This window comes from Carassius carassius, chromosome 35 (genome assembly GCF_963082965.1).
Source record: "Carassius carassius chromosome 35, fCarCar2.1, whole genome shotgun sequence".
In the NCBI taxonomy this organism is placed as follows: Eukaryota; Metazoa; Chordata; class Actinopteri; order Cypriniformes; family Cyprinidae; genus Carassius; species Carassius carassius.
Window position 1 is genome coordinate 27,038,840 of NC_081789.1, and position 23,514 is coordinate 27,062,353.

The window sequence follows — 23,514 nt, forward strand, 5'->3', positions numbered from 1 at the left end:
GGGTAGAAAAACAACATGCTAACCTTTCATTGTGACCTATTCATGTGGTGTTTGCTACAAGCCAAGAATTTCAATGCTGAGCTGTAAATTACGCTTTTGTCGGTATTTATTGAATTCAAATGCATTGAAACATTTGTTTAGGATATGTTTATGTACAGTCAGATTGCCAAATAGACTAAAATCACTTTATAATGGCTTAAGCAGACAGGTAAACAGCCCATGCTTACACTAAAGTAAATTTATGCTTTAATATTATGCATAAAATGCCTCTTACCCGACAGATTATCATTGAAATGAGCCCTGAGAAATAAACCTGTCTCTGACTACATTACAGTCTTAAAACAGGAACAAACTACACGGAGAACCATTCAGAAACACTAGACACCTGTCAATCATTGTGTACTCTCAGGCATGCTGGCATTTCATTGGCTGGCATGTCTGTAAAGGGCGGAGTTTAAACATTGGTTGAAGTTAGTAAACTTGCCACAGTAACAGGAGAACTTATATATATATATATATATATATATATATATATATATATAAATAATAATAATAAACATTTATTGTTTATAAAAGCATTTTATAATGAACATTGTGAACTTGTATGTGAGCTTGTGAACATAAATGTAAAGTAGCACAAGTATATTTGTAGCAATAGCCAACAATACATTGTATGGGTCAAAATGATCAGTTTCCCTTTTATGCCAAAAATCATTAGGATATTAAGTAAAGATCAAGTTCCATGAAGATATTTTGATCAAAAATTATGTTTTGATATATTTACAGTAGGAAATTACAGTAATATGCATTGCTAAGAACTTCATTTGAACAACTTTAAAGATGATTTTCTCAATATTTAGATTTTTTTGCTCCCTCAAATTCCAGATTTGCAAATAGTTGTATCTCAGACAAATATTGAACCATACATCAATGGAAAGATGATTTATTCAACTGACATATGACATGATTTGTGGTCCGAGGGTCATATATGGTCAGTTTAAGCACCCTGTACACCCAAATGTGGTTTTTGGGAAGAAAATAAGGCTTTGTTAGTAGGGATGCATAAGTAATTTGTTCTCCGCTGGTTGACAGAGCTGGAGGAGGCACAGCAGAAGTGTCACCCGTGCTGGTACGTGTTTGCACAGAAGTACCTGGTGTGGACGTGTTCCTCCGACTGGCTGAAGGTGAAGGAGTGGGTGAAGTTCATGGTGAATGATCCGTTCCTGGATCTGACCATCACTATCTGCATCGTCCTCAACACGCTCTTCATGGCTCTAGAACACTATCCCATGACAGACGAGTTCAACCGCATGCTGTCTGTGGGGAACCTGGTGAGCATATATTATTATGTTTTGCTATATTTATTGATATTGATATATTTAATCTTTAAATAATTATATTATATTATATAAAAAAATTAATGTATGCATTTATATAAATGTATACTAAAATTCAGAAGGTTTGGGTTTTTACATGTTTTTTAAAGAAGTCTCTTCTGCATTTAGTATTGATCAAAATACAGTAAAAATTTTCAAATATTTTTATGATTTAAAACAGCTGTTTTCTGTGTGAATCTGTGTTAAAGTGTAATTTATTTCTGTGATGCTCCGCTGTATTTTCAGCATCATTCCTCCAGTCTTCAGTGTCACATGATCTTCAGAAATCATTCTGATTTGATGATTTACTGCTCAAGAAACATTTATGATTATTATCAATGTTGAAACCAGTTGTGCTGCACAATATATTTTTTTCTGGAAAATTATGAATTTTATTTTTCAGGATTCACAGATTAATTTAATGCATCACAGATAAATAAAATATTAAGTTTTTGAAAGAAAAAAATCATAATAAAAAATGTTTTACCTTCTTTTATAGTATTTTTGTTTACGTTTTTTTGGGAAGCACTTTAAAACCACTAAATGATAATGTATGCATATAAATTATATATTTATAAATTTTAGAATTTTAGAATTAATTGAATATAAACAAATCATAAATATTTATGATTACTATTTTGTGGATCACCTTAACAACCCAAAATGGTGGAGCTGTGTAGTGCAGAAACAGTGCAAGCAGCATGTTGTTTGAGGATCCTGTAGATGGGAGTCATTCGAGGACGTTGAGATCAATACGGTCGAGGTGACGGTTAGTTTGTGCATGACTGACGGCATTATCGACTCTGTCATCTGTAGATTAAAGTGAAGAGCATGTTAGTTACAGACAGCAACACCTCCGACAGATGCCACAAACACAATCCTGTGTTAGATGATGCTTGTCCAGCCGCTATGAAGACTCAACCTCACCGAGAATTTAATTTAATCTAAAGTCTACAGAATAACATAGTTTGATATGTAATATTTTCAAAAGGTTTTCTTTATTGTAACTTCTTTGGAAATGTTTGTCCAGCCTTGCTAAACTGTGAATGTCTCTAAGGCTGTCAAGAACATGTCTGGCTCATATTTTATCCTAAAATCTAAAGAAAACAATTTTATTTTATATTCATATTTATATTTTTTCTTTATGTTTAAAATTTATTTGTAAAAATTTAATTTAATTTAATTTAATTTAATTTAATTTAATTTAATTTAATTTATTTAATTTTAATTTTAATTTTAATTTTAATTTTAATTTTAATTTTAATTTAATTTAATTTAATTTAATTTAATTTAATTTAATTTAATTTAATTTAATTTAATTTTATTTTATTTTATTTTATTTTATTTTATTTTATTTTATTTTATTTTATTTTATTTTATTTTAATTTAATTTAATTTAATTTAATTTAATTTAATGAAATGTGACCTGAATGTGTTTCTATAAATTAACATTCAACGAGGACAATGTTTTCCTAGAAAGATCTAAAAATACAAATAAATTAATAATAAAATTATGTTATTGCATAATTTTTGCATATTGTTATATATTCCATACATTTTACATCTTAAAATTTTTTTTTTAAGGTTTTCTTATTGTAACATTTTTCTTCTTTATGTCCAAATTGTTTTATTATTATTTTTTCAAAAATTATTATATTAATATTATTTTTTAACATGCTAAAATGTGAATATCACTAAGGTTATCAAGAACATTTAATATTTTATTATAAAATCTAAAGAAACTTATCTATATCTACTTATCATTTTATTTTATTTTATTTTATTTTTAAATGTGACCTGCTTAGTGGTCGACCGATGTGTGTTTTTTGACAGCTGAGGTGGCTGGAAAGCAGGGTGGCTGATGGCCGATATAAAGCCAATATAATTGTATTTATTTTAATTTATATTTAAGAAATTTGAAATCATTTGAAAATGGATTAAAAATAATTGTGTGAAAAATACCTGTACATTAAAAGACAAAGCATTTTTCACAAATAAATAAATATTTAATAAAAATCTTATTAAACAGGAAGTAAACACTGTAACCAACAGGACATTAAGTATTCTGGGAAGTTTATGTGCATTGGGAATCGTTTAAGCATATATATATATATATATATATTTTTTTTTTTCCAAATAAGGCGAGGGTAAAAAAAACGTATCGGCTAATGCCGATATTTGAAAAATGCCAAATGTCCCGATATATCGGTCGACCACTAGACCTAACTGTGTTTTCATGACATTCCCCTTTACCAGAATAGAAGATTTTTTTCAGAAAAACTTTGCATATGATTCATGAAACAAATTTTTTTAGATTATTTTTAAGCTTTCCTTATTGCTCACAGACACATGAGATGTGGATTATGCTGTTGGTGTGAATGGTTGAGTTGTGATGTTTGGCTTACGCAGCATTAGTCTTTGAGAGAGAGACGTGCAGACAGTCGTGAGTCAGCTCTCTGGTGAGTCACGCGTGTGTTAGCGTGTGTGTTAGCGTGTGTGTTAGCGTGTGTGTTAGCGTGTCTCCAGCGGGTCAGAGTTGTTTGTAATCTGTGTTAGATGGAAAACTCACACTGACGGCTGGAGAGACGCTGGAGACCTGCAGGATTCTGGCTCAAAGCTCAGCAGTCTTTCATTTAAATGTCTCATATGTTTCTCCAAAAATGTCTTCGGAGGAATTCGTTTTCATGCAATGAGATTATAGAGGCATAATGTTCATGTGGATTGCAGCTCAGATCATTTGACTTTGGGAGGTTTTTATGAGAAATTAGTTAACATCTTTTGAATGGGAACTGTGTCAAATGTGAGAAAAATCAGAGACTTTGTTAAGAAACTGCTCTCATGTGATTTCATTGGAGATTTTAAAAAGATTTAATTTGAGTTTCTTCTCTTATATTTCCTAAAAAGGAATGTAAAATCTCATGTTCAAAAAGTAAAATCTGTGTTATTTAGTTTTATGTAATATTAAATTATTTAATGTTTTGAATTACTTTTTTATTTCCATTCATCATTTTAATTTTGGTAAAATTTTATATAATTTTGTTATTTACTAATTAATGTGTTTATTGTACTACTACATAATTGTTGTATTTATTTAGTTGTTTAATACATTTTTTTTATTCATTCATTTTCATTTTTGTATTTTCTATTTAATATTAAACATTTAAATTCTCATTTAATAAAGATAATCTAATGAGAATCACAGTTGAGAGCAATGAAAACTACCAGAAAAAAAAAAAAAATTAATTGATAAAATAAATAAATTAATGTGTGGGTGAATGGGTTTAATTAACATGAAAATAAGCCTAAAAATAGATTCATTTTATTATTTACGTATTTTAATGTGTTTTTAATGTCTAACATTATTTCATTTGATAAATAATAATATAATAATAATATTAACATTATTTCATTTGAACTCATTTATTATTTTCTGGATTTTCTTTTACTTCATTTACTGTATTTTTATTTCATATTAAACCTTTTATGATTACAATTTTCTGTGAAGCACTTTAAATTACCACTGTGTATGAAATGTGCTATAAAAATTGACTTGCCTATTTCTTTATTTACTTTATTCGTTCATTCATTTTTTTGGTGGGCTGAAATGTGAGCAGAGCGTGTTTCCACGAGCAGAGGACGTGGATGGTCCTCCAGATCTGGGTTTATTGGGGAGATTAAAGCAGTAATTAGGGGCTGCTCTTCTGCTCTGCTCATCTTCACAGGATGTGTTTCTCTCAGATGTCCTCTGTGTCACGTATCACAGTCACATCCAAACACACGGCTCCCAGAAACAAGAAACAGAGCAGCTGTAGAAAACAAACAGCTTTCGCAGAGCGAACCGCCAACACATGCCACGCCCCTTCCGTCTTTGCTTTTTTAATATTTTGCATAATTTAATTATACTTTCAGCAGCAGCCAATAATTATTTAGCACTCTGCAGAACATAAAAATTAAGAAGAAAATGTAATTTAAAAATGAATAAATCTATGTTACATTAAGAGGTCACATCCAGTTTTAGTTCACAATAAAAATGAGCAGATTAAAAATATATTTTGTTTGCTAAATTTAATATTATTATTATTTTTTTGTCATGTGCTTTTGTTTTAGTAGCTTTTTCATATTTTTGGATTCAGCTTGAACTGATTTTTATTTCCTATGGAATGATATCCCGGACTTTCGCTTAAACGAAAATGTAAACGGTAATGAGCGATTTGCATTTGCGTTTGGATTATGTCACATTTTATGCGTCCACAAATTGAAAACGCAATTGCAAATACAATTTGCAATTCCTTTTGAATAATGTCCGGAATATCATTCCATATATTTCAGTTTTAGAAATTGTAGAAACTGGAATTTAGAAACTGGAAATTCACAAATTCCAGTTGTCTATTTTCCGTCTGTGTTTTTAATTTATTTTAGTTAACAATTAAAACTCTGAGTAGAACAAATATACTTAATATAAATGAAAAAGTATATTGTGCATAATTAAAAGAAATGAAGCTTGCTTGACTATTAAGCACTCAAAATGCTTAATATCATTTTAATATAATTTAATATAATAAGATTTACTATAACTTAAATTACTCAGCCGGTGAAGAATATCACACTAAACTTTTATCATGTTTTTCAAGCCAGTCTATATATATATATATATATATATATATATATATATGTGTGTGTGTGTGTGTGTTTTTCTTGTAGCTCAAGCAGTTTGATTGGATTTGATTCCCTGAGGATTATATTGAAATGGATATTTAATGCAAGTCCCTTTAATAAAAGCATCTGTCAGATGCATGAATGTGAATCTGCTGCTGTTCTTTCTCAGGTGTTCACAGGCATCTTCACAGCGGAGATGGTTCTGAAGATCATCGCTATGGATCCGTATTATTACTTTCAGCAGGGCTGGAACATCTTTGACAGTCTGATCGTGAGTCTGAGTCTCATGGAGCTGGGTTTGTCCAACGTGGAGGGTCTGTCTGTCCTGCGCTCCTTCAGACTGGTAAAACACGCTCCAGATTCACTCAGAATATTGTTCTATTCATGTGCATTTGTATGTCCTTTTTAGAATTCTTAAAAAGCCCTTAATCCCAGCTGAAACGAACATGTTTCTAGCTTTCTCATTAAGTTATGAAAATGTAATTTCTGAACAATTAAAGAGTCCAATTTTATTTTTAGAAATGTTTTTTTCTTGGTTATGGAAATGTTCAGGGAACATTCTGTTTTATCATTTTCAAACGCTGTTGGAATGTTACTTTTTTTGAATGTTCTGAAACATTTAAAAACGTCCAACTGAAACATTAATGTGTTTCTTTATTTACATATAGAATACTTCTTTTAAAGCTTATATATTTTTCTATTTATATACATTTATTTATTTATTTATTTATTTATATACAATGCTTCTTTTAAAGCTTTATACATTTATTAACATTTTGAATACTTCTTAAAAGCTTAAGTATTTATTTGTTTATATACATTTATTTATTTATTTAAATACAATGCTTCTTTAAAAACTTTTATTTATTTATTTGTTTATTTTTTTGAATACTTCTAAAATTTTTATTTATTAATGTATTTATTTCACATTTTTGACTACTTCTTTAAAAGCTTATTTATTTAGTTATATACATTTATTTATATACAGTGCTTCTTTAAAAGTTTGCTTATTTGTTTATTTGTATAAATTTTGAATACTTCTTTAAAAACGTGCTGTATTTATTAAAATTTTGCATGCTTCTTTAAAATGTATTTATTTATTTATTTATTTATATCTCAGCATAATGCAGTTAGGTAATATCAGGCCTTTTTTGTAACTCAGCAGAATTTTCAAGATGCATTGCTTTGTTATGAGCGTTTTATATTGAATATCACTGAAAAAATCTCTTCTTCCCCTTCTCCTCAGCTGAGAGTCTTCAAGCTGGCGAAGTCGTGGCCGACACTGAACACGCTCATAAAGATCATCGGGAATTCGGTGGGCGCTCTGGGGAACCTGACCCTGGTTCTGGCCATCATCGTCTTCATCTTCGCTGTGGTCGGCATGCAGCTGTTCGGGAAGAACTACGAGTCGTGCGTCTGCAAGATCTCCAGGGACTGTACGCTGCCCCGCTGGCACATGAAGGACTTCTTCCACTCGTTCCTCATCGTTTTCCGGGTCTTGTGCGGAGAGTGGATCGAGACCATGTGGGACTGTATGGAAGTGGCGGGTCAGCCACTCTGCATCCTGGTCTTTATGCTGGTCATGGTCATCGGGAACCTGGTGGTGAGTGCTGGAGCTCTTTTTATTCTCACTGGCTTCTTGTTGCGGCTCAAAACTCCTTCACCTTTTAAAGAAAGCGAGCTGAATCTTATGGAGGTTTTGGAGGTGTTTCTTTGTTGTCATTGTGTCTCAAAGCAGCTTTACATATTTTAGTGAAAGAATCTGAAGACTTTAAGTTATATAAAAATGATTGGTTTAAAAACTACTACTAAACTACTAAAAACTACTTTAACGAAAAAAAAAATATATATATATATGTATATATATATATATATATATATATATATATATATATATATATATATAATATATATAGTATCATTAAAAGACCATTATAGATTGATTTTAATATTTTGAAATAAATTGTATTTTATATTTTCTGCTTAATGTTAAAATTAGTTTTTAATTTTTTTTTTTTTGTAATTTTGTTGTGTGTTTTTGTTGTTTTAATAAGTTTTTGTTGCTTTATAATTACATAAATTGTTTTATAAATTTTTATTCAGTTTTAGTTTACGTTATTATAGTTAAACAAGTTAAACTAAATGAAAATGAAATGACTTGGTAACTTTTTTATTTCAATTAACATTTATTTTATTTCATGTAATTTTTGAATGTATATATATTACGGTAAATTTACTTTATATATATATATATATATATATATATATATATATATATATATATATATATATATATATATATATATATATATATAAAATTATATTTAAAAATTATTAGGTTTATGGATAATTTTTTATTTTTTTTAAAGCGAAGAAGTGCAATCTTCATTATCCGGGTCATTTTTGACCCGTGGACAGTGTGAATCAGGCAGTTCGTGATCATTACGGAAAGCATGCTGGAGGGTTTGTAATTGTGTGTTTATATTGGCTTTTGTTTAAAATGTCTCTGAACACTCATGTGAGACATGTTTCATAAAGCACCATAGCTGCTAAAAGCTGCTGAGGGTCATATTTACACCGTCTCTGATAAACTCAGACCGCTTACATCATGAACTCTGTTTGAAACTCGTCCTCGCTGATTAAAATGATGCGAAAAACACAAATGGATGAAGTAATTAAAATTATCTCTTTTGATTTAAATGTGTACTCGGGTAATTAATGGGTCATTTCTCTGTGCATGTGTTTATTTGAAAGACCTGTGATACATTTGTTATTTAGTGGACGGTTTTTAATCAAAATCTTCATGTGCACTAATTGCACCTGGAGCGTCTGGGGTGAATTATTTGGCTCAGTGGCTCATGGGTAATTGATCTCAATAACTCACTAGGTCCCCAAACATAAGATTGAACCTTAATGTTTGTGCATGTGTTTAAAGCAGAAATGTGGAATTTTAGCATCACTAGTGGCACCGAAAGGAATTGCAAAAACAATGATTGTCTCCGAACAGGTTTACAGAATTGAAAAGTTTGAGTTCAGTGATTTAGACTGCATTTATCTGATAAAGATTCAGTAAAAATTTGATATATTTTTCTAATTTTAAACAGCAGTTTTCTATGTGAATAACTTTAAAACTATAATTTATTTCTATCATGTGCAGCTGTATTTTCAGCAGTATTTAGATTTTTTTTTATCCTACAAAAAATGCGAGTATCACCCCTGAGCTCAGTTGCAAATTCAAATCCTGTGAGATTTCTCCATCTAGACTGTGTGCATGCTGTAAAACAAGTGTGCAGATTGCATCTGGGCCTGTTTAGAAGATATTTATATTACATAAGCAAGGGTTTGGTGCAGATGGAAGCAGTTTCACCAGAGCGATTAACACATGCAAATGTGAGATGCTGTGTATCTGTCGGTATGAGGGCTTTTCCGTCCTAGCTGTCGGACTAATGATTGTGCTGGTGCTGGTCGGAAAGAATCATCTCTGCATTTCAGAAAGGCTGCGGATACGTGGCGTTGCTCGAATATTGCGACCCGATCTTTCCTGCATGATTTCATTTGCATACGGCAGTTAAAGGTCAAATAGTTACCTTTGTTACACCATTGATATTTTTAGCTCATTGTGACTGGTCACTTAGAGACTGTGGAAGAATTTAGAAGGGCAGGAGGGCGTGATGCATGGTATGCTGGGTAATATGTTTTACATTTGCACAAAAATCATTTGAATTGCAAACGCTCCGGTGCTTGATTTGTTTTGAGTGCTGAACTCAAGATGCACGTTGATTTTTCAGTCCGAGATCCAAATATAGTGAGCTGCCTGTCTAGGTGGTATTTTAAGGCATCAAACATCAGTATTTTAAGATGTTTATGCATTTTTTTTGCAAAGGCAACAATCCCAGAATACATTGTGACACGTTTAGTGAAAGAAATCTATGCGCACTGGTGGACGAGAGAAATGCAGAATATATCCTTAAAATATACATAAATGTTTAGCTGTTGTGGTGTTCATTCACACTGTTTATACAAGTATTGCAGTGATATATAATCTAGAACATATTAATAACAGGTTTTGTAAAACACAAAATTGATGTCACTGCCAATACTTTTAGAAACGACTGTTTAATTCTGAGCAGTGTTGATGAATAAATAATGGACTGTTTATGCAGTATTTGTCTGTGCGGTGTAATTTAATTTAATTTAATTTAATTTAATTTAATTTAATTTAATTTAATTTAATTTAATTTAATTTAATTTAATTTAATTTAATTAAATTTTTTTAATTAAAGTACACAGTAGTTTTTATTTAAATAAACTTTTATTTAATAATGATTTAAAATTAATAATGAATTAATGCATCTGAAAAAGATTATTTTTTACACTGCATTATAGTAAATGAGATGTGTTTTTATGGGAAATTTTCATGCATATAATTACAAAATATTAATAATAATAGCTTACTTTTCTTTATGCAAAACATAATTTCTGACTTTTTGTTTCGGAATGAAATATGACCTGGACATTTCTTCACAATGTTTTAAAAGCTATGTGTTGCATGTGTTTGTTCAGGGTTTTGAAATGCCATCATGCCGTCTGTCTTAGCTGTTGTAATGTGAGAAAGCCACTGAAACCCTCATAAATCTTCATTTGTATGTGAATGAACGGCCAAAAGATCAAACACGGCTGAAGTACACCTGTAGTGCGTTAAATGGTCATTCACGCAGAATTATTCAAGCGTTTATGTCATTAAACGTGGTCTGAAGTGTGTGTGATGTGAATAACGTTCACCGGATTCCTGTAGGTATTACAGCCGGATAATGTGAGCGAGCTGCTGTTTGTACCGCTGATTCTGGGCGGGTTTGTAAAAGCTCAGGTAAATAGATCAGGGCAGCCTATTCTTAGCATGTGTGTGTGTGTTAGTGTGTGTTTGGAGTCCTTCATCACTCCAGATGGAAATGGACACGCTGAGATCGATGCACCTGTGTGGATAATCAGAATTATTCAAAGCGCAGCCGAGTAACTGGAGAGTTGAAATTTGATGTTATCAGATCTGGGTTGCGTTGACAAATCCATAACTGTGATCCAAAACACAATGCACTGTCCTGAACCTCACGAGTAACTGATGTAGAGCACACTACTGAGGGAACGACACTCACAATTGAGTTCAGCAGAGTTTGATGTTTGTAGTTTGTTGCAGTGCAATGCTTTAAGAATCATAACACACATGCCATAAATACAGAATGTACATTGTGCATTAAATTGATAAAAAGGGACAGTAAAGACATTTGCATGTTGCATGTTTCAAAAGATTTTTATTGCAAATCAATGCTGTTCTTTTTGAACTCATCTGTGAATCCGGAAACATAAAATGTATCAAGATTTTCTCGAGCAGTAATGATTTCTGAAGATCATTTGAATCTGAAGACTGGAGTAATGATGCGGAAAATTCAGCTTTGATCGCAGAAATAAATTATATTTTTCAATATGTTACAATTAGAAACAGTTATTATGTATTGTAATAATATTTGACAATTTTTACTGTATTTTTTGCTTCTTGCTAAGCAGAAGGGACTTCTTTCAAATAAGTTTATGCCTCCCTCCTTTATTGTTATTTTATTATCAATGAGATACCAATATATGTTTTGATATAATTGTTTTATTTATATTAACTCTAACTTTACTTAATTTGAGTATTTTTGTTGTGTTTTTACGCCAATACATGGGAATTTTAATTTAGCATTTGTTGTATTTCAAGTAATGAAAGTTCAGTGTAACAGTTCAGTTTTAGTTAAATGCAATACTTGCATTTTGGTTCTGTTTCCACTTTTTATTAATGATTTTAAAGAACTGCTAAATATAAGATTTTTTAATTCATTTTTTGGACTTCCCAGCCTGAGAAGCAACAGGTAAAAAAAATAAAAAAAAATCCCAATTTCAGTCTCTGTGATATTTAGTCCTGATCGTCCTTATATGTCATTCATTAGACTGAAGCTCAGTGAGTGTTTGAGAAACGTAAGAGTTTACTTCATGTCTGTCTCAGTGGACAGCCAGTGTTTGCTGTGAGTGTTCGTCAGCATCATCCTGGCCTTTTAGGGAGAAAACACTTGTTCACCGGCTGATCGCATGAGCTGCCTGTGATTGTCACGTCTAGATAGTGTGTGTAACAGGATCTGGGGTTTCAGCTCTCCTCAGCTGTGTGTGAGTGTGTGTGTGAATGCTTCTGGTTAATTCCACACTTTAGCTGCTGGTTAAATATCTTAAATAGGTGTAAAGTTGGATTCTGGGTCAGGCTTTTTACTTTTTGCTTGGAAATGTTTGGAAATGATTATCAGAGACGGAAGTGTAACATTATGTTTATATGTAAACATAGACAACATTTTTGTTCAGAGATTTTAGTGCTGGATTTATGTCCAAATATATATAGTTATAGTATATTTAAATTTATTTATTTATTGGTATTTTTTCTTTGCATGACTGCACCCTTATGTGTTTACAGTGGTTTATTTTCCTGTCATGATGGGTGCATAAAACATTATAATGTAAAATATAAATATACTATCAAAAACAGTCATAATCAAATTAATTTATAAATTTTTATTTATTTATTTATTTATCTTTAACAATTTAATCAAATGAATATGTGACCATTCCTTTTTTTATTTATATTTATATAAATAATATAAAGATATTTATTTATTTATTTTTAATTTTTGCAGATTTATTTAAAAAAAAAAAGATTTTTTTTGTGATTTTCTTTAAAAAATAATGTTTTAATAAATATTATTAGTAGTAGTACTTTAAAATGTACATTTTACTTTGCAATAGTAATATATATTTGTCATAATTTCTTCAAGTTAGAGCAGACTTTTATTTTGGCAGGTTGCATTGAAGACTGGAGTTTCTGTGTGTTTAAATAAATTATTATTATTATTATTTTAACTTTGAGAAGTTTATTCTACTGTGCAGAAGTAACATATTTCTACAAATTAAACCAAACTTTTATTTTGGCGGGTTGTGGTGAAGTGGTGATCTTGAAGTTCATCAAATTAAGTAACACAAACACAGTGACTCTCTTATAGTTTATTATTAATTGTATGACTTTTATTCACTTTGAAGGTAGTTTTGCTGCTGACCTGATGTTAAAAAAATTACATTCATTCTTTTAGCAGACACTTTTGTCTTAACTGACTTTTTTATCATAACAGTTTATCACAACACATGTTTTGAATGAGTCTCTTCTGCTCAACAAGGCTGCATTAATTTGATTAAAACTACAGTAAAAATGTGATATAGTATTACAATTTAAAATAACTGCTTTCTATGTGAATATCTGTTAAACTGAAATTTATTTCCGTGATGTGCAGCTGAAATTATTATCAACGTTGCAAATAGTTGTACTGCACAAAATATTTGGGAACCTGTGATACATTTTATATTTTCAGGATTCACAGATGAATAGAACGTTCAAAAGAGAAGCATTTATTTAAAAGATAAATCATTTTTAACATTATAAATGTTACTTTTGATCAATCTAATGCATCCTTTCTGAATGAAAGCATTAACACTTGTAAAATAAGTCAGGTTTGTGTATTGTGTGGAGAATGTTTCTGCTCTTTCTGTTCTTCAGCCTTTGACTGATGGACACATTTGACACCTGTTGTTTCATCAGAGATAGCATATGATAATGCCGCTTAGGTAATGCTGTATTTTTAGGCCGTGGTCGGTGCATCGGGTCAGTGTAGGAGCGCTTTTGTGTTTCTCATCGAGGCATGTGAGACACGCAGCACCTCAGATACCTGCAGAACGAGCTCATGGATCCTCTGCGTCACACAACAAGTCCTTCGCTCTGTGTGTATTTGAAGTGTGTGTAAGTGGGCAGGTGAAGCGCTGAGAAAAACCCAGCTCATAATCCTCGCTTAGATGCGTCACCTTCCCAGCTAATGAAGCGTAGCGCGGAAACAGCGTCCTGGGGGAATGAGGACTTCATCTAAAACACACACGGGATCTGGCCTGTGTGACCACAATCATATATCATGGAGACGTTATATAACATCATCAAAATATTTCAGCTCACTCTTTACGGTCATTAAGATTATTCAGTTCATTAAAAATTAAATCCATTTGATCTCGATGGATTCACTTCATTTCGGTTGTTTGTTTAGTTTTTTTTTTTTTTTAAACATTGCTAAGGTGTTCTTGGAGGTTTGTAGAGTAGGTGGTTGCTAAGAGGTTGCTATGGTATTCTGGGTGGTTGCTAGGAGGTTCCTAAGGTGTTTTTGGAGGTTTCTACAGTAGTTCATCGCTAGGGTGTTCTGGATGATTGATAGGGGGTTGCTAACGTGTACTGAGTGGTTGCTAGGAGGTTTTTAAGATGTTCTAGGTTGTTACTAGGAGGTTGCCAAGGTGTTCTTGGAGGTTTGTACAGTAGGTGGTTGCTAAAAGGTTGTAAGGGTGTTCTGAGTGGTTGCTAGGAAGTACTGGGTAGTTGATAGGGGGTTGCTAAGAGGTTGCTATGGTGTTCTTGGATGTTTCTACAGTAGGTCGTTGCTAGGGTGTTCTGGGTGATTGATAGAGGGTTGCTAAAGTGTTCTGAGTGGTTGCTAGGAGGTTTTTAAGATGTTCTATGTGTTTATTAGGAAGTTGCTAAGGTGTTCTAGGAGGTTTCTGTAATAGGTGGTTGGTAGAGTGTAACTGGTGGTTGCTAGGAGGTTTCTAAGATGTTCTAGGTTGATGCTAGGAGGTTGATAAGGTGTTCCTGGAGGTTTCTACAGTAGGCGGTTGCTAGGGTGTTTTGGGTGGTTGTTAGGCAGTTGCTAAGGTTTTTTTAGTGGTTGCAAGGTGGTTGCTAAGATGTGCATGTGAGGTTTTTACAGTAGGTGGTTGAAGGGTTTTCTGAGTGGTTGCTAAGGTGCTCGGAATTGTTGCTAGGATGTTCTGAGTGGTTGCTAAGGTGTTCTTGGAGGTTTTTACATTAGGTGGTTAATAGGGTGTTCAATGTGATTGCTAAGAGGTTGCTTTGATGTTCTGAGTGGTTGATATGGGGTTGCTAAGGTGTACTTAGGTTGCTAGGAGGTTTCTAAAGGGTTGTGAGTGGTTGCTAGGAGGCTTCTACAGTAGTTAGTTGCTAGTAAGTTTTGAATAGTTGCTATGTGGTTGCTAAGTTTTTTTTTAGGTTTTCCACAGTAGGTAGTTGATACGGTGTTTTCTGACTGGTTGCAAGGGTGTTCTGAGTGGTTGCTAAGATATTCTGGGAGGTTCCTAAGTAGGTGGTTGAGAAGGTGTTCTGAGTGCTTGCTAGGGGGTTGCTTAGGTGATTGTTGTTGTTGAATGTTGCTAAGGTCTTCTGTATAGTTTCTAGGTGGCTTGTCTGCAGCACAAATGCTGTAGGAACACACACACAACTTTAATGCCTACAGTAATGTTAGAGGTCATTAACCCCACATTTAAGCAATCATAGCAGTGACGTTTGCCTAGCAACCCACATAATCTGTCATTTATCTGGCAGATTGTGCTGTGCTGGTATTTTATCAGAAGCTCCTCCTGTGTTGAATCTCAATGGCGTCATTAGCTTTCATGGGCTGTTAATGTTTTCTGGAGTGCATTATTTCATTAGCGAGGCCTCGAGCGGCCCTGAAGAGCATTACTGCTCTGACTGTATGGAGCTCCAGATAAACCGGAGGAGCATCAATCACGAGGCTCCGCCCTCTATTATAATGAGCTCAGATGCAGCAGCGAGAGGAACGTGTTCTTGAGGGCCACTTCAGGGCTACAGAGCCGCACCGCTGTGACTAACTGCTAATGAATGTAAATAATTAGTGCTCTTAATTGAAGGGGAGGTCTTCACGAAGACTAAATTAGAAGAAGAGAGAAAATGATGAACGGAGGCAGTGTTGATAGAGTCAGTTCTGCAATGTTCATCTGTTTGATAATGTTTGAGATTTATCTGCTGTAGTTCTCATGAACAGTTCTTTGGATCTATCTATCCATCCATCATTCTATCATTCTGTTAGTCAATCTGTCTATGATTCTATCCATTAATCCGTACGACCATCGACTCATTCTATCATCATTCTATCATCTTATCCATCCATCTTTCTGTTGTTCGGTCTTTCATTCTATCCTTCCATTCTTCTGTAGTTCTGTCAATCCATTGACCCATCCATCATTCTATCTATCAATCTGTCTATTAGTCTGTCTATTCATCCATACTTCTGTTGTTCTATCCATCATTCTGGCATACTGTCTATCCATCCATCATTCTGTCATCTGTCCATCCATCCATCCATCCATTTATTGTTCTGGCTATTATTCTATCCATCCATTCATCCATCGGTTGTTGTTCTGTCCATCCATCCATCATTCTTTCTATCGTTCTGTCTATCATTCTATGCATCCTTCCATCCATTGTTCTGTAGTTCTCTCAATGTATCGACCCACCATCCATCCATCCATCCATCCATCCATCCATCTATCTATCTATCTATCTATCTATCTATCTATCTATCTATCTATCTATCTATCTATCTATCTATCTATCTATCTATCTATCTATCTATCTATCTATCTATCTATCTATCTATTCTATGCTTCTATTTGTTCCTCCATCCGTCTCTCTGTCTGTCTGTCTCCACTTTATTTAAAAAACATTGAATCATGCTCCATGTCCTCAGGTCAAATATTTCATCATATTAAGATATAAAAGCTTTAAAGCCTCTTCAGTCTGAACTCTAATTGTAGCAGATTCTTCCAGGAACGCTTGAGTCAAAATTCCATGAATTCAAATAACTTGTTTATTTCGGGATAATTACAGGATGAGTCAGTGCAGGTAATGGGAAGGGTGTGTGTGTGTGTGTGTGTGTGTGTGTGTTAGGTTCCACCCCCTGATGCTCTCACACACCTCATGTATCCTCCTCATCCTCAGGTGAGCTCTGCCTACAACACCACAACAAACCTGACGGCACTTGCCACGCTTAAGCGCGTCCAGAGAGCACAGCTTATTATTTTCTTGGCCTGAGGTGCTGGGAATGAATGTTTGCATCATGTGTTAGAAATCCAACATGAAAAAATGCATTGAAGTAGCAGAATTAGTCTAAAAGTCACATCAATGAGTCCACAAACCGGCCCAATCAGGTAAATGTGCCGGGCTCAGGTGGAATCCACTCATCATTTTCAGCGTGAAACGGGATCAAATGCATCACGCTTGTTTTTTTTAACCTCTCTGAACCGGACGTGAAGCTCCTGGATGGTGCTGTGGATTCAAGGCCAGCTGATAGAGCGTCTCATCTCACATATTGAAATGCCACGCTGGTGGCCGAGCCGTGATTTATTCCTCTGTGGGTCCTTGGCTTTCCTGCAGAGAGGGCAACCCTCATTGTGTTAGGAGGATATGAGCATAATGCAGTTCATTGTGGCTCGGGTGAAGTGGGGAGAAAAGAGCTGGGACTTTAGTGAGTGATGATAAAACTGATGAAAAATCCCACAGATTTACATTGAATATCATATAGAGACTTGAGGGTGCAGGGTTATTATAATTTCTAAAAAATTAAAAATATAGCTTTAATATAATATATTAAATGAAAATCTTAAAAAATAAAAATAACTAAAGTCGATGTTCGAGCACTAAAATAAAAATTAAAATATACAACTTAAAATAATAATAAACCAATTTTTTTCCCAATTATTATAAAAATGAAAAAAAAAAAAATCACAAAATAAAATTACTAAAAATTCTACTTAAATATAACTAAAACGAAAACGGAAAATACAAAAATAAAACCTAATTTAAAATATTATATAAATAATATTAAAATTAGATTGGATTTTATGACCAGCTATAAAGCTTTAATAAAATATAAAATGAAAAATGTAAAATTGAACAACAAAAATTAACTAAAATAAGTTGACGTTCGAGCACTAAAATAAAAATATACAATTTAAAATGTAAATAAATTAAACCTAAATTTTTTAAACCTAAAAATTATTATACAAATGTCAAAAATGCTAAACAAAATGACAAACATTTCAACTTAAATGTAACTTCAACGAAAACTGAAAGCATGAAAATAAAACCTAATTAAAAATATAATATAAATAATATTAAAATTAGATGACCAGCGTGAAATGACACATGGTAACCTCCTGGAATCTCTGGATCAAGCTCTCATGCTGTTTCTGTCACAACAGATTCTGTGACCCAATTCACTTCAAATGTTGACATTTCACAAACGCTTTTGTTTTTGATTCTCATATTAAGCCGAGTTATGTTCTGATTGCTGCCAGCTTCAATTTACTTTTCTTTTCATGCAAATGTACACCCCTAATATTTATATATATTTATATTATTCATTCAAACTGTGGGTTTGGTTCAGTATCACTCGCTCAACTGTAATTTTCCATGTTTTGTATGATATCTAACTGTACGAGCGTCTGAAGTTCATTTGTCCAGGCCGTGTGAAGCTCCAGTATTGACCAGCGCTGTGTGAGCTCACTGAAGCTTTGATTTTACAGTAGTTAAAGTTACACATTGATCTTTGGCCCTGGTTTCAGTGGGGTTCTGGGTCATCACGGTCCACAGGCATGCTTTCTGACACCAGATGCAAAACATCTTCAACTGGTGACACAATAACACACTGCTGTTTCCCAGAGAGTTCTCAAATGGGTTTTAAGATTCATCTTTGACTCAAAAATGCATTGAGAAATATTTGAGTTCATATTGAGATCTGATTTGATCGCAGATTTTGGTTTTCACAGAGTTCTTAATTTTGTCTTCAAAAAATGTAATGAGGAATATTTGGGTTCCTGCTTGACGTGATTGCAGAATTTGGTTTAGAACTTTCAGTTTTGCCATAAAAAAACGTATTGAGAAATATTTGAATTCAGACTGAAATCTGATTTGATAACTGGCTTTGGTTTCCATACGGTCCTCAACAATTTAATGAGAAATATTTAAGTTCATATTGAGATTTGACTCAGTTTTAGACTTTGGTTTTCATTAGGTTTGTCTCAAAGTTCTGAGAAATTCTGATTTCATACTGAGATATTTGACTTTTGACTTTTGTTCTCAATATTTTCCCAAAAATATATTGAGAAATATTTGAGTTCATATTGAGTTCTGACTCGATTGCAGATATTCTGGCCAAGAATCATCCACTTAATCATGGAGAGACTGGGGAAATTAAATAATAATAAATAGATAATGCTGTAAATGATTGTAAAGAAAACAAAAGCAGTGTAGAAAATATATTTCTGTCTGTCAAAAAGTAATAAGTGCTGATTATTTGGTAATAGTTAACAGTAAGGAGGAAAAACACAGTTAGGTTTCATTAGTTAATAATCACATACTTTTATCTTAGTTAATTTCACTTATGCTTTTTTTTAATCAAAAGTTGTATATGTTTGTTAGTTAATGCCCTGTGAACTAATCAGGGCCATTATAGTTAAACTACATTCTAAAACAAAACAAACCAACAAAAATAAATAAATAAAATAAACATTAACTAAAGAAAAATATTTAAAGATCTTAAAGTGATTTTAATTCAGCTGCAAAGCGACATTTCTCATGTGCATTTAGTTTAACTTGATGTACTAAAGTTACTAAAACTCAAATAAATGTAATAAAAAATAATGTTGTATTAAAAAAACAATAACTAATAAAAATGATTTTAAAACACAGTAAAATTATTAAAACTTTTACAAAAATAAAAAAATGGTAAATACACACACAAAAAAATTCTAAATAAAAAAAAAATGCAATAATAAAATAAAACTATAGTAGTATCTCAGTGATGCAATAACACTGGAATCAACATGAACAAATAATGAAAAACTGTGGTTTTATCAACTAAGAACTTAGATGTTAGTTCACGCTGACTCATGCATTAACACAGATGTTAACATTAAACTTTATTAAACAATTTCTGGCTATTTCTGAGTCACTGAAAGGTTTGTCGGTTCTCACCTCTCCTGTGACCTCTGGGCTTCAGCGCCAAACGTAATTATTGAAAAGTCAGCAAAGGTGCTTACGAATAATTTACCGTTTACAGTGTTATCAAGTGAACTTAACACTGTCTTGGAAACTGTGATCCACAGAGGACATGTAACCAGAGCAGCGGGTCACCTATTAGGATGCCAAATGCGTATTTGTGACGTCTAACCTGAGCCAGAACCACACTGACTTCAGCTGCAAATCACTCAGACAGACCTGGACTCTGTGAGGTTTATGGCTTCATCTTTGTAGCTAATCAATACTGTAATTGTTTTATGTTGTATGTTTGTTTGAATGCACTTCAAGCACACGTTTATAGACTTTACTGTGTAATTTATTGATTAATATTCAGCATAATGCAGATAAAAATAACAGCACTTGTGCAACAAATGGACACTACTGTACAAAAGCTTGAGGTCAGCAAGCAATGTTAAAGAAATAAACATTTTTATTCAGCAATGATGCATTAGTGTTATTTTGAGATACTATTATAGTTTTTATCAGGGTTATAACTTACTTTATTTCAGCTAGTTGCCAAAACAACATTTTATAAAGACTATATGGACATGTATAAAAAATATTTCTAAAACTAAAATGAATACAAAAAATAAATGGCAATTTAAAATATTAATAAAAAGTGATACTAAAATAACCCTGGTTTTTATTAATATTTTTATTTTTGCATTTTCTGTTTTCATAAAAAAAATTTTTTTATTTATTCAGTACATTAAGTTAAACTAAATAAAAAATCATACGTATTATGCTTTTATTTATTTATATATTGACTTACTATAATAACCCTGGCATTAAATGTATAAAAAGTGACACTAATAAACAGTAAATGCTGTTTTTTGAACTCTCTGTTCATCTGTGAATCGTGAAAAATAACAAGTTTTCAACATTGATAATAATCAGAAATGTTTCTCGAGCAGTAAATCATCATATTTCATGATTTCTGTAGATCATGTGACACTGAAGACTGGAGGAATGATGCTGAAAATACAGCGGAGCATCACAGAAATAAATTACATTTTATTATATAATCACATAGAAAACATTGATTTTAAACTGTAATACTATTTCCCATTTTTTTACACCATTTCTGAACAAATTAACGCAGGAGAGCTCTCACTGTTCCCAAACCTCCAGATTACAGTATTTTAAGAGTGCGGTGACAGATGTGCGTCTGTAAACACAGCCAGAGGGAAGGTGATCCGATCTCTCTCCTAATGCAAACATCACTGTTATAGTCATGCATAAATGCAGTATTTCTTTGTGAAGCACAATGTGCATTGAGTACAGAATCAGTGCAGTCGAACCCCACGCACTCTCTGCAAGCATCTACAGCAGCAATTTAGCAATATGTCATGTTTACAAGAGCTGATGTTAATTTAGTCTCTAATTAACCTTTGAGCAGCGCAGCCCGCCGTCGCTCTGATATTTGTGACTCTGAAGTGAGGTTTGCACCAGGGCTACAGCAGCAGCAGCGGCTCTCGGGAACAATGCCACGCCGTGTGACTGAACATGTGACCTCACAACTCGCCTTTGTGCAGGTGACCGAAACAATGTGCTGCTATGGCAACATTTCTGGCCCACAGACAGCCGACAGGGCAGCTGCACGCTCCCAATCAGACTCTCTCTCATGTGCATTTGAGTTTTCACATGGGGATGTTGTTATATTTTGTTTGTATGACATTGTGATTTAGCTTAATCACTCGTGGGTTTAAGTTTACTTACTGTGGCTCAATTCTTGGAGTTGCAAATGTAAAGAATCTCTTTGGATTGGTTTAGCATTTTATTTCATGCATTATTTACTTTGCCTCGATGGTATGCATTTTTATTTTGTTTTATGCAATTGAACACTTGGCATTTATATAATTTCTGCAGTGTATGACTTACATTGCATTGAAGATATAGTTTTTAATTTTTATTTATTTATGCATTTTAATTTTATTATTATTTTCATGCATTCAAACGCATTAGATTTTTATACTGTCTTTGCAGTGAATGGCATATATTGCATTGAAGATATATATATATATATAATTTTTTTTCTTTCATACAATTAAATATTACACTTTAATATTGTATCTTACATTGCATTGAAGACACACAGTTATATTTTATTTAATGCATTCATGTACGACACATTTATATTATTTCTGCAGTGTATGTCTTACATAACATTGAAGATTTCATGCATATACCAGACATTTTCTGTATTTTTACATTCCACTGAAGATATACTTTGTCAATTTGATTTAATGCATTTGAATACTAGGCTTTTCTATTATTTCTTACACTATATTTGAGATATCTATCTATCTAATACTAGACTTTTATTTTTTATATTGCATTGAGGATGTACTTTTGTAATGATTTTATTGATGCATTTAAATAGTGGATGTGTTTGCATTATTTCTTACATTGCATTGGACATATACATCAAGCTCTGAAATATTTTATTGGGTAGAAATAGCTTTTTGTCAAAGGATTTTAACTGGTTATAAAAGTATAAATCAAGAAGAACGATTTAATTTGTTGTTACTTTATGTAACTATTTTAATAGATTTGATCTATTTCTTTGAACACATTAAACATTAGAAGACATGTCTTTAAGTGGCATTATGCTAAATTAGACACAAAAGCTAAAAATTAAGATTTAGTTCTTGTTTAACTAAAATCATATTTCATATACTGCATATATCAACCTGCATATACTGTAAAGTGTGTGTGTGTGTGTGTGTTTTGCTTCAGAAAAATGGCACTGATGTTAATATTATTAGCTTGACATTTCTGTGAAAACTGTTTTGTAAGCTCTGTTTTGTGTGAAATTTTGTGCAACTGCAGGGAAAGGGATTCCGAGCGTCAGACGTTTAATAATTTTGATTGGCTTCTTTCATTCATGAACTGCAGCCGAACAATTATTGGCAGGAAATTGCAGCTGCTCACGACGCTCAAGTTGATTATCAGAGTGTGTGTGTAATCAAACACACACACACACACACACAGTCCATTGAGCGAGGCCTGTCGCCCCCCTCGGAGTGTGTAGGTGGTAGATGTGACATTTAAAACCAGTTTCACATCTCACCTGCTGTTTACAGGCCTCAAAGTGACAAAACCTCCCCGTGTCACAGAACACGAGACCTTTACAGCCTGACTCAGACGCATCTGAAATGAGACGCTTATTCTGAGCAGCTATAGAGCTCGACTGCCTTCACGCAGAGGAACAGAAGAATAAAGTCATGCTGCGGTGCTTTGAGAACTAGTGTCATCGTTTACTCAGTCAACGCTCTTTCTGCTGCGCCGCACAAAACACCTGACGCCGTTCACTTTCACAGCGTGAAGGTGTGCGCTGACACGATGCTGTCAGACTCATGAAAGCTGCACAAAAGCATCATAGTTTAGAAAACATTAGTGCACGAGTTTTGTGGAGAATGACGGCGTTTGCTTACTGGAAACATTCATTGCACTGTAACCTTTCTAGAAAAAATGGCCGTTTTG

General features: G+C 32.9%; 1 protein-coding gene across 2 annotated transcripts in view; it reads left to right on the top strand.

The window, feature by feature from the left end:
* Positions 1-23,514, top strand: part of scn5lab (sodium channel, voltage gated, type V-like, alpha b) — a 143,337-nt gene that overhangs the window by 79,475 nt on the left and 40,348 nt on the right. For both annotated transcript variants that reach the window (XM_059525275.1, XM_059525274.1), the window contains 3 exons: positions 1,093-1,331; positions 6,202-6,375; positions 7,279-7,635. In XM_059525275.1, coding sequence (XP_059381258.1) covers positions 1,093-1,331; positions 6,202-6,375; positions 7,279-7,635 — 770 coding nt within the window. The remainder of the gene's footprint in view (positions 1-1,092; positions 1,332-6,201; positions 6,376-7,278; positions 7,636-23,514) is intronic.